Source organism: Rhineura floridana, chromosome 1 (genome assembly GCF_030035675.1).
Source record: "Rhineura floridana isolate rRhiFlo1 chromosome 1, rRhiFlo1.hap2, whole genome shotgun sequence".
NCBI lineage: Eukaryota > Metazoa > Chordata > Lepidosauria > Squamata > Rhineuridae > Rhineura > Rhineura floridana.
Genome location: NC_084480.1, coordinates 210,096,363 through 210,108,903, shown reverse-complemented (window position 1 = coordinate 210,108,903; position 12,541 = coordinate 210,096,363). Strand labels below are relative to the sequence as shown.

The 12,541-nt window shown below is 44.2% G+C and overlaps 1 protein-coding gene across 1 annotated transcript in view; it reads right to left on the bottom strand.

Annotated features, from left to right (window-relative positions):
• Positions 1-12,541, bottom strand: part of BMP6 (bone morphogenetic protein 6) — a 201,821-nt gene that overhangs the window by 5,416 nt on the left and 183,864 nt on the right. The window contains exon 5 of the mRNA XM_061591585.1: positions 4,285-4,361. Coding sequence (XP_061447569.1) covers positions 4,285-4,361 — 77 coding nt within the window. The remainder of the gene's footprint in view (positions 1-4,284; positions 4,362-12,541) is intronic.

Here is a 12,541-nt window from a genome sequence, read left to right as displayed (position 1 = left end):
TGGCTGCCCTTGAGTGGCAGGTCTGCCGCCAGCGGGGTCACCAATCCAAAGGAGATTGGTAGTGGGGAGGGCATATGGCACATATGTAGTTCTTGCACAGGGCGACAGCCTGTGCAGTGAACTGAATGATAGGAGAAAGTCGCCACATGCCTTCAGAGTGAGAGTCTGTAACTAGAGTCTGTAACTGGGTGTGACATGGGGGGGAGTAGATGTGCCCTTTGTGGAAAGATATTGAATGGGTCTGACTGTTCTCAATTCTCTCAGAGGCCTACTGGGATAACTGGTTCAGGTATGTTTTGTTGGTGGGCTCCTGTTGGGTCCATATCAGGTGTTTAGGAGGAGTCTTAGTAAGGAAGAACATGGATGATGCCACCCCAGTTTCAGTGATCATGGATAGAGGGAGGTATAGCCATGGGGAGATGGTAAACTACCATAGAAGATGAGGGCAAGGCTATCTATGCCTTGTTCCCCACTCCTCTCATGAATGGATTCTTCATTGCTCATCTGCTGTGCCCACTGGACTCTGTGCGGTGTTGTTTAACACTAGATTGGTACACAATAAGACCACACTCATCCACGATTTGATCATGCTGATTTTGTGTGCATTACCGAGACCTGGGTGAGTGAGCTGGGAGGAGTTGATCTGACCAAGCTTTGCCCACCTCGATGCTCAGTTCAACATCAGCACAGACTGCAGGGATGGGGAGGGAGAGGAGTTGCTGTGGTCTACAGAACTTCCATCTGCCACCAGGAAACCACTGTCTTGGAGCTGGTTGTGAGGGTCTGCACCTGGTGTTGGGCCAAGGAGACAGTAAACTAGGGTACTGTCCAGCAGTTTCTCTGACCGAGCTGGTGGAGGCTGTCTTGGCTATGGTGTTGGAGGAGCCCAGGACTATAGTGCTGGGTGATTTCAATGTCCATGCTGAGGCTGTCTCTAGTGTTCCGGCTCACGACTTCATGGCCTCCATGATGACCATGGGGTTGTCTCAAGTTGTCACCGGCCCGACGCATAGGGCAGGGCACACCCTTGACTTGGTTTTTGCTCCAGATGGAGGAGGGGGCGGTCCGGAGATGGGGGTGGTGGATGTCACCCTATTGTCATGTTCAGACCCCTTCCTGGTGAAGTTTAGACTTATGGTTCCAATCCTTGCCTGCAGGGGTGTTGGACAGATTAAGATGGTCTGCCCACACAGACTAATGAATTCTACTGGATTCTTGAATGCCCTGGGGGAGTTCCCATTAGAGACAGCAGGTGACCCTGTTGAAGCCCTTGTCACACTATGGAACAGCAAGGTGCATCAGGCTATTGACACGGTTGCCCACGAGTGCCCTCTGCAGCATTGTGGAGCCTGGTTTGCACCTTGGTACACCAGTGAACTAAGGGCAATGAAAGAGGCTGGATGATGGCTAAAATGCAAGTGGTAAAAGATGAGTTATGAGGCTGATCGGGCAAAGTAAAACATCATAACCATGCTTACTGTGTGGCAGCGAGGTGGCGAAGAAGGCCCACTTCTCTGCCACCATTGCATCAAGTAGCCATCAAGTGGAGCTCTTCCGTATTGTCAGGAGTCTGTTGACATCAATCCAGGAAATTGAGTTTTAGATCCCTCGGAGGTCCACTGTGAATTGTTTGCAAGGCACTTTAACGGTAAAGGGTGAAGATTGCTCGCCTCCGTAGCAATCTTCATGCCCCATCCACATCTACTGTAGTCCCCAGTGAGGAGTCCAGTGCAATGACTGCTGCAACTTCTTGGGAACGGTTTCAGTTGATGCGGCCTGATGACATGGACAAGGTGCTTGCAACTATGCAGCCAGCAACATTTCCAATTGACCCTTGCCTGTCTTCAAGCTTGCCAAAGGGATTTGGCCAAGTGGATCCAGGGTGTGGTCAATGCATCATTGTGGGAGGGAGTGGTTCCAGCCTCCCTGAAAGAGGTAGTGATCAAACCACTACTGAAAAAGCCCACCCTGGACACATGGGTTTGCGACAATTACTGACCAGTTGCAAATATCCCCTTCTTAGGGAAGGTGATTGAAAAGGTTGTGGTGCAGCAATTGCAAATACTCTTGGATGAAATAGATTATCTTGACCCATTCCAGTCTGGGTTCAGGCCTGGTTATGGGACTGAATCAGCTTTGGTTGCCCTGATGGATTATCTTCATTGGGAGGACTGGGAAAGTGCAACCCTATTATTCTAACTTGATCTCTCTGCGGCTTTTGGTACCATTGACCATGGTATCTTTCTGGGTCAACTTGGTGAGATGGGTATTGGACGCACTGTTTAACAGTGGTTCCAATCCTACCTCCAGGGTCGTTTTCAGATAATAGCATTGGGTGATTGTCTTTCGGGCCCCTGGCAGTTGTGCTCTGGGATGCCTCAGAGTACTATCTTGTCTCCCATGCTGTTTAACATCTATATGAAGCCCTTAGGAGCGGATGTCAGTAGATTTGGGGTGAGGTGTCAGCAGTATGCTAACAATACCCAGCTCTACTTCTCTGTAACATCTGAATCGGGAGAGGCCGTGCAAGCCCTGGACCACTGCCTGGACTCGGTGGTGGGCTGGATGAGGGCCAATAAACGGAGTCTGAAGCCTAGCAAGATGAAGACACTGTGGGTTGGTGGTTTCCACATTTGGATAATAGGTCAGTTACCTGCTTTGGATGGGGTCGTACTCCCTCTGAAACAGTAGGTCCATAGTCTGGGGGTTGTCCTCAATTCATCTTTGTCATTAGAGGCCCAGGTGACCTCAGTGGCTAGGAGTGTCTTTTACCAGCTATAGCTGTTAAGACAGCTGTGGCCATTTCTGTACCAGGATACCCTGACCACTGTTGTCCATGCGCTGGTAAACTGGGCTGGATTACTGTAATATGCTTGAGGTTGATCGAGAAGCTGCAGCTTGTGCAAAATGCAGCAGCGAGACTGCTCACTGGAGCAGGGTATCGCCAACACGTCCCACTGCTGAAAGAACTGCACTGGCTACCAATTAGCTACCGGGCCAAGTTCAAGTTTCTAGTTTTGGTGTACAAAGTCCTATACAGCTTGGGACCAGGATACCTGAAAGACTGTCTTATCCCTTATATACCCAGTCGATCACTGTGCTCTGCAGGTGAGGGCTTCCTGCAGATACCATCTTATCAGGAGGTCCGTTCTACACAACATAGGAAATGGACCTTTAGTGTAGTAGCATCTACGCTTTGGAATTCCCTCCTGTTAAGTATTAGACAGGCACCATCTCTGTTATTTTTTCGGCACCTACTCAAGACCTCCCTCTTTCAATAAGCCTTTTAAGTTGAAACCTTATCCCAGTCTGCGTCTGCTGGAATTGCTTTTTAAGATGTTTTTAAACTTTAAACTTTTAATTTTTTTAAAGGTGTTTTTACAGCTTTTAAAAAAAAATAAAAAAAATAAAGTCTGTTTTTATGATGTTTTAAAGTGCTTTTGTTTGCCACCCTGGGCTCCTACTGGGAGGAAGGGCAGTATATAAATCAAATAATAAACAAATAAAGAACGATCTCGAATTGGTGTCAGCCTGTTAGGTCGACAGAATGCTTTTGAACCAGCAGCGGCCAATGGATCCCATCCCTAGCCACATCTAATTGAACACTGGTATAATTGTGTGTATTATAAAATACATGAGTGCAACACAGCAAAGAGGTTAAAGGAAGATATTTCTTTCTCCATGATCACTAATAGTGTCTTTGGCTGCTAAAGGTAATGAAAAAATTAGTGATTCTGTTTCTTAAATCTACTAGTTAAACCAACAAGGTAAGCCATGTTAATAGGAACACAGAAAAGGAATTTAAAATGGTGGAAGCCATTTTTAATGAGACTCGTGCAGAGCTCAAGAACACAGATGGTGAACCTATAGCCCTCCAGACTTTATTGGACTCCAGCTCCCTTCAGCCCCAGACAACAGTTAGGACTTCTAGCCCAACAATACCTGGAGGGCCACAGGTTCCCCATACCTGGCTTAAAAACTGTGAACCACTGAGGTTCAATGATACTTGAAAGTGGATTGGCTAACATACGCAAGGAGCTGGACCACTGGGGAAAAAAAGATGACAAACCAGGCAAGTACTAAGTATATTCTTGGAAAGAAAAATAAAATAGCATACACAGGCTTTATATTAGCATACTGAATTGTGCTTTACATTCTAATGTACTATCCCATCTCCTACCTAAGCTATGGGCTAACACAGAACTCGGCCTGTCAAGAAGAAATCTACTTCAGTGCTCTGTATTGTATTAGGAACATGTTTATGGAGATAGAAATACCACATACCTGCCATCCCAAGTCCTGGAAGCTAACATAAAGTTCATGCTTCCTGCAAGCTGTTTTTAAGTCACTGCTGTTGTAATCTGTTAGGAAGTAAATTAAAAGAAAAGAAAAAGAATACAGTTTGAAACGGTATCTTCTGAACTATATCACCATACAATGGCAGAAGACATTTTGTGGCTTTAAGGCTTATACAGATGCAAAAGCAAAAGTTTCAAAAACTGCTATTTGAAATGACGAACTGAACACACATGAGATCTTTACCATCGCTCATATCACCGTATTTCTAACATCTGGGATGAAGTACTTAATTTATCATAACCTAATGTCATGATAGTGCCAGCATCCTCTTTACTACTATTCTGGTGCCTTTTACAATTGTGCTGTAGCCTCTTAACACCTGTAATTTGTGAAGCCATGGATATGGATGTCCTTTGCTGCTATTTGGATGGCAGCTAATCAATGTAATGCCTTTGGACATTGCAGAGAGGGTAATATGGGTCTGGATAACTCAAGCAGCTTTTTAGATACAACAACTTGGATAGAAAGATACTAGGTATTCAGACTCTTGAAGGAAACTTTTTAAACAGCATATATTTATTTAAAAGAAAAAGTAGAAGGCTAAAACCACATCGAAGAGATCACAGCATTACAGCTGGGCACAGTTAGTGCTAAGGACCCCTCTGCCTCAAAACAAGCCTAACCACAAAACCACAAGAGATTAGGAGTTGTTTTAAGAAGAGAACTGTAAAGAGTTTGGTTTAAAAAAAAAAAGTTAAGGATTACATTTCATATCTTTAAATAGCTTTACTTGAATCACAAATATCAACCTGGAAAAAGATTAACTAACTTGTGCAAATATGCACTCCCCCACGAATAATTTTGTATTTAAGAAATGGGTTGAAGTTGTTAGACAAGCCTTTTGTTTTCAAATCAAGGCCATTCATGTTTGACCAAAAGTGGAAAGCATTGCTAAAAGTCTGTTTCTTGCACTTTCCATTCAAGCTAGTTCTTGGAAAACACAATCAGGAGAATCACATGCTGCAGTTCAGGCTGCAGATAGGGGTGGGGATCACATACTGCAGCTTTTGCCAACCTGGAGCCTTCTAAATGTTTTTGGACTACAACTCACATGAGTCCCACCTGTGTTAAAACAACGAAGAAAAAACACACCTATCTTGAGAAGGACTAAGCTAGAACTCTTCTCTTATGCGCTAGTTTTGAATATGCAGGGAATTGTAGAAAGAAAACTGTATCAAAGTTTGAAATTAGCAAAAGCTTCAAATTGAGTAAGCGAATATCAGCTTATAATACAATATTCTTACATTTTGCACTGTTAACAAACCACAGCAAACTCCTGTAGTCAGAACTAGAATTGTTTTATGCAAAATAGCAGAGTTTAGTATCAGTACCTATTGTATGTGACTGGTCTTGATCTACTTTTTAACTAAACCTCAATGTTAATTAATGGGCATGTTTAAATTTGCATACAAAGTAAACTTTTCAAGTACATACAGAGGTAAACAGTGGTCATTCCTCCCTCACACCTCAACCCCAGCCCAAGATGTGGGGAGTTCCTTAGGGTGAATACCCCTTCAAGCTAAAGCAAAAGAAAGATTTATTCCAAAGTGAAAATTAGCATTTCAATGAGTTGGAGTAAAAGTAGGCTAATTCCAACAATTCCTTTCCTCCTCCTTGTAGATTTTCTAAAACTTGTCTGAACTGAAAGCACATATGCAATATTTATTAAAGCTAATACAAAACATACAGTAGGGCCCCGTTTCCCGGCACTCCGCTTCCCAGTGTTCCACTAATGCGGCGGCTTTCCTCCCCTCTTTAAAAGCCGCTTTTGCGGCATTTTCACGCGACATGCCCCATTAAAGTCAATGGGGTTCCGCCTTACGGCGATTTCCGCTTTACGGTGGGGATCCGGAATGGAACCCGCCGTATAAGCGGGACCCTACTGTATTGGCTGCTCCTAAGGTACCCATTCGCCGGATTCCACAATGTAATTAACATCCAGGATACATCAACATTGTTTTGAAGGAGGTCCCATTGACCCTCCCTTTCTCAGTGTTTGATTTAGGAGGTGATTGGCCTGGATACAGCTGATGCAAATTGATTAACCTGCTTAACATAAAGGACTCTGCTTAGGTGAGATAATGAAATGTCAGGTTTCAGTACACTCGCATGCACTGTCGTACTTTGACAAAAAAGCAAGATAAATGCAAACTTAAATACAAGCTCCTGCTCTCCCATCTTTCCCAAGCTCTCTGGCCAGTGGTTGAGAGATTCCACATCACTTTCAAATTCCTCTGGTGAAAATCATAGTACATAGAAGGCCACTGAGGGCTTTGGAATAGGCAATGAGGACTTAATATTCTAAACTCTATGAGTGTACTATGAGATTATAAATTTTCTTCACAAAAACAATTTGTAGTCTACTCTAAGGAATCTATATCACCTTAGATGTCACCTACACAAGATGTCAGTCAAGTTCCAGTTCCAGCATAAACCCCTGGAATGACATACATGTTAACCAAACATTATTATACTCCAGTGCTATGAGAAAGGAGGAGGATTCCATACTGAGGGCATGAATCTATTGCTATAATTACTGAATAAGCAATTCACTTGCACTGTCAGATGACAGATTGCAAATGTATACCATATTGCTTAATATTTAGCTGAATCAGGGCCAGTACTTGGAGATAGCTGTTGCATTAAAAGAAACTTAACTGACAAACAAAGCACTGCAATTCACTATCCTGGGTGCAGGACTGACATGAAGTTTTTTGTTGCCTTAGAGAAATGAAATTTCTGTGCCCCCTCTTAATGATATCCTGAGTACCATAACAGCACAATAAATAACCATATATAACCAAGCAGGATGTTAAATTTATTTTTATTTTTCCTGCCTATCCATTATTATTTCCTCACCTTTACAACTGTGATCTAGACCTCGGCTGCTGTGACCTCAGCTAAAGGAAGCTCTTCTCTGGTTGTGGAATATGATATAATCAAGGAGTTCCTAAGCTGTCCCCGTGCATCTCCTCCAAACGTTCAGACAGCAGCTCACTCTCTCTTCCCAAGATATTTGCATAAGAGACAGATTTGTATCCTGGGCAATTGCCTAGTTTGCCTCTTGTTTGGCTAGACCTGTATACCTGGCTTATTAATGACTTATCAAATGGAATATAACATTATTAAATAATCATTACTGAGTAGATAATTAAAATGCATCTTTCTTTCCATTTGTTGAAAAGCACAGTGAGTTGTGGACCCAAAGAAAGAAAAAACAGGTCATTGAAAGATGGCGACATATTCAGCAAAGTAATCACTTCTTACTTCTGCTTTTTTTGCTTTTGTAGATCAGAGCAAACGCTAACAATTTAGCAAACATATTTTCAGTTTATCAAAAGGCTTATCACAAATTTCAGTTTTATCACAAGGCTACAGGACAAGTTTAGTCAGCAAGTAGCCTTAATTTCCATGAATATTTCAGATTTTTTCAGCCAGCTTGAATGCAGTGCTAAATGCCACCCTGGTACCAGTGTCCAAGCTATACCACTCAACAAATGTGACAATTTCTGAGATCAGAATCAAGTCAGCAGCTTGAAAAGAGGGAATCGTAGATTTTTGAGATTCTTGGTGCACAATAGTTTGGCCAATGTATGAATAAGTTAGCCCATTCTGTCTGTGGAAGATAGTTAGCAGAGAGGGAAGGACCATATCTCAGTGGCACAGCACCTGCATTTCATGAAAGGACATAACTTCAATCCTCAGCATTTCCAGTAACGAGGGAACTCAAGTAGCAGTGCTGAGAAAGAATACTGCCCAAGACCACGTAGAGCCATTGCAAAATGAACAGACGATACTGGGAAAGACAGAACAGGAGCCAATCCAGTATAAGGCAGCTCTTAGTATCTCATTCCTTAAAGTGTTAAGTGCCAGTTCTATATAGAGGAGAACAACGACAACAGTTGCTGCTATTCCACTCCAAAGTGCCTACTGATAGGCATGGCCAGTAAAATTTAAAAAACAAAGTCTTTTTTTACACTCAAAACAAAATTACTAAGGCTGTGATCCTGTGTAGACGTACCAGGTAGCAACCCCCAGTAAACACAGTAGGACCTCCTTCCAAGTAAATATGCATAGGATTGTGTTGTACCACACAAAATAGCATTTCATAAAGCTGCCACACTGCATGCCTGCTTGTGCAGGAGTCTAAAGCCCTATCCATAGAATCATAGATTTGGAAGGGGCCTATAAGGTCATCGAGCCCAACCCCTGCTCAATGTAGGAATACAAATTAAAGTATACCTGACAGGTGCTGTCCTACCGCCTCTTGAATCCCTTCAGTGTTGGAGAGCCCACCACCTCCCTAGATAATTAGTTCCTTTGTCGTACCGATCTAACAGGAAGTTTTTCCTGATGTTCAGCTGAAATGTATCTTCCTGCAACTTGAGCCCTCCTTTTTGCGGAAACCTTTCAAGTACTTGAAGAGTCCTATCACATCACACCTCAATCTTCTTTTCCCAAGGCTAAACATGCCCAGTTCTTTCAGTCTTTCCTCATAGGGCTTTGTTTCCAGTCCCCTGATTACCCTCATTGCTCCACTCTGAACCCGTTCCAGTTTGTCTACATCCTTCTTAAAGTGTGGTGTCCAGAACTGGATGCAGTACTTAAGATGAGGCCTAACCAGTGCCAAACAGAGAGGAACGAATACTTCACGCAATTTGGAAACTATACTTCTGTTAATGCAGCCTAATATAGCATTTGCCTTTTTTGCAGCCACATCACACTGTTGGCTTATATTCAGCTTGTGATCAACAACAATCCCAAGATCCTTCTCGCATGTAGTATTGCTGAGCCAAGTATCCCCCACCTTATAACTGTGCATTGGTTTCTTTTTCCTAGGTGTAGAACTTATCCCTATTAAACTTCATTCTGTCGTTCTCAGCCCAATGCTCCAGCCTATCAAGATGCCTTTGAATTTTGTTTCTGTCTTCCAGGATATTAGCTATCCCTCCCAATTTTGTATCATCTGCAAATTTGATAAACATTCCCTACACCTCCTCAGCCAAGTCATTAATAAAAATGTTGATAAGCACTGGGCCCAGGACTGAGCCCTGAGGTATTCATGCATTGTGCGCATGGAGGATATTTATTTATTTATTTATTTCTAAAACTTATATACCGCCCGACTAGCAATAGCTCTCTGGGCGGTGAACATAAATACAATAAAATACAGGAAAATACAAAAGCATCACAATCTAAAATCAAATTTCACAATCTAAAAACTGCATAACTAAGATCAAATTACAAACATTACCATCATTAAACAAAAAATTAAAATGCTTCGGAGAAGAGAAAGGTTTTAACTTGGCGCCGAAAGGATGATAGGGTCGGCGCCAAGCGCACCTCCTCGGGGAGACTATTCCATAGTTTGGGGGCCACCACTGAGAAGGCCCTTGATCTTGTCACAACCCTCCGGGCCTCCCTATGGGTCGGGACCCGGAGGAGGGCCTTCGTAGCAGACCGTAGTGTACGAGCCGGTTCATAACGGGAGAGGCGTTCCGACAGATATCGTGGTCCCGCGCCGTATAAGGCTTTGTAGGTTAATACCAACACTTTGAATCTGGCCCGGAAGCGTATTGGAAGCCAGTAAAAGCGGGCCAAAACAGGTGTTATATGGTCCGATCGCTTCGTTCTTGTTAGCAGTCTGGCCGCCGCATTTTGCACCAGCTGTAGCTTCCGAACCGTCTTCAGAGGTAGCCCTACGTAGAGCGCATTACAGTAATCCAAACGTGAGGTTACCAGAGCATGTACTACTGATGTAAGATCCTCCTTAGTCAGGTAGGGACGTAGCTGGGCTACCAACCGAAGGTGGTAGAACGCATTCCGTGCCACCAAGGCTACATGATATAGCTGTGTTTACTGGGAGTGGGGCCGTGCTTTTATTTTATTTATTTATTATTTGATTTATATCCCACCCTTCGTCCAGCAGGAGCCCAGGGCGGCATTTTAGCCTTAATCGCATCTTCTTCCATTAGCAAATGTGGGTTGTGTGTAGTAAGTTGTCTATAAAGCAACTACAATGTGTGAGCTCCTGCTTCCATGTGGTTTGGACACCTGAACAACCTGGTCTTGCGATCACACACGGAGCTCCTACAAACAGGAGTTCACACACTGGAGCTGCTTTATAAATCACGCACAACCTGTGACTGTGACGTCAAGAAAGAGGAGTGACATCAGGGCAGGGCTAAACGTGCCACCCTACTCCAAGTAAACATGGCTGCACCAATAATGTGTGAAGAACACTTATGTCACTCTGCCTGCCAGACTGACCCTTAGCACACCCTTAGCACACATAGTTCATTCAGTACTCTCCAACTGTAAAGGGCTCTAATCCAAAACAGATCATCTGTAGAAGATAAACCCATTAAACTGAAATATTTCATAGCCTTCAGAGAAAACATTGAACACCATCCAGCTATTCCTTTGCACAGCTTTTAAAGGTACAAATGTCCTGTCCTCCTTTCAGGGTCACCCTCAAGATATTTTGCTGCCTGAGGAAAAGGTCAAGATGATAAACACACCTATTACATGTACAGAAGCCACCCATACTGGTAAGTGAATCTTTCTTCAACGCTGATGATAGGACAGCATCATCCAATGCACCCAAAGGCATCAGGCTAACTTAAGTATGCAGGGCAGACAGCATGGCACACACAGCTCCATTATCCAGCACTTCACTGCTGCTTCCCACCCATCAGTGACAGCTGCCTCGCTTTGTCTAATGGTAGGGATGGCCATATCTACTTTGCCTTGGGTAAGCCAATACAGTGTGTCATGATTTTGGATGAAACCACCACCACCACCACATAAGCCTGCAGAATAATGTGTTGATGCCATACAAGGAACAAGAAGTTCCTTGGGGAATCAACATTGTTAGGGGTCTGTTGACATCAATTCCAGGAAATGGGGTTTTACACCCTTCGGAGGCCCACTGTGAATTGTTTGCAAGGCACTTTGAGGGTAAAGTTGCTCGCCTCCATAGCAGTCTTGATGCCCCATCCACATCTGCTATAGTCCCCAATGAGGTGTCCAGTGCAACATCTGCTGCAACTTCTTGGCAACGATTTCAGTTGATGCGGCCTGATGAGGTAGACAAGGTGCTTGCAATGATGTGGCCAGCAACGTGTTCTCTCAACCCTTGCCCTTCTTGGCTTATTAAAGTTTGCCGAGGGGGGTTGACCAAGTGGATCCAGGGTGTGGTCAACGCATCATTGCAGGAGGGAGTGGTTCTAGCCACCCTGAAAGAGGCGGAGATCCGATCACTCCTGAAAAAGCCCACCCTAGACCCATTGGTCTGCGACAATTGCTGACCGCTTTGCAAATACCCCCTTCTTAGGGAAGGTGATTGAGAGAATTGTGGCGCAGCAATTGCAAGTACTCTTGGATGAAACAGATTCGCCTGACCCATTCCAGTCTGGGTTCAGGCCTGGTTATGGGATTGAATTGGTCTTGGTCGCCCTGATGGATGACCTTTATCAGGAGAAGGACAAGGGGAGTGCAACCCTGTTACTCTTACTTGATATCTCAGCAGCTTTTGATACCATTGACCATGGTATCTTTCTGGGCCGACTTGGTGAGATGGGTATCGGAGGCACTATTTTACAGTATTTTACTTTCTCCAAGGTCTTCAGATAATAGCATTGGGTGATTGTCTTTTGGCCCCCTGGCAGTTGTGCTGTGGGGTGCCTCAGGGTACCATCTTGTCCCCCATGCTGTTTAACATCTATATGAAGCCCTTGGGAGCGATCATCAGGATATTTGTGGTGAGGTGTCAGCAGTATGCTGATGATACCCAGCTCTATTTCTCTGTAACATCTGGATTGGGAGGACCGTGCAAGCCCTGGACCACTGCCAGGACTCGGTGGGGGGCTGGATGAGGGACAATAATCTGAGTCTGAATCCTAGCAAGACGGAGGTGCTATGGGTTGGTGGTTCCCGAGTTCAGATAATTGGTCAGTTACCTGCTTTGGATGGGGTTGTACTCCCTCTGAAAGAGCAGGTCCGTAGTCTGGGGGTGCTCCTGGATCCATGTTTGTCGCTACAGGCCCAGGTGATCTCAGTGGCTAGGAGTGCCTTTTACCAGCTTCAGCTGGTAAGACAGCTGCGGCCATTTCTGGACCTGGACAGCCTGACCACTGTTGTCCACACACTGGTAACCTTTAGGCTGGATTAATGTAATGTG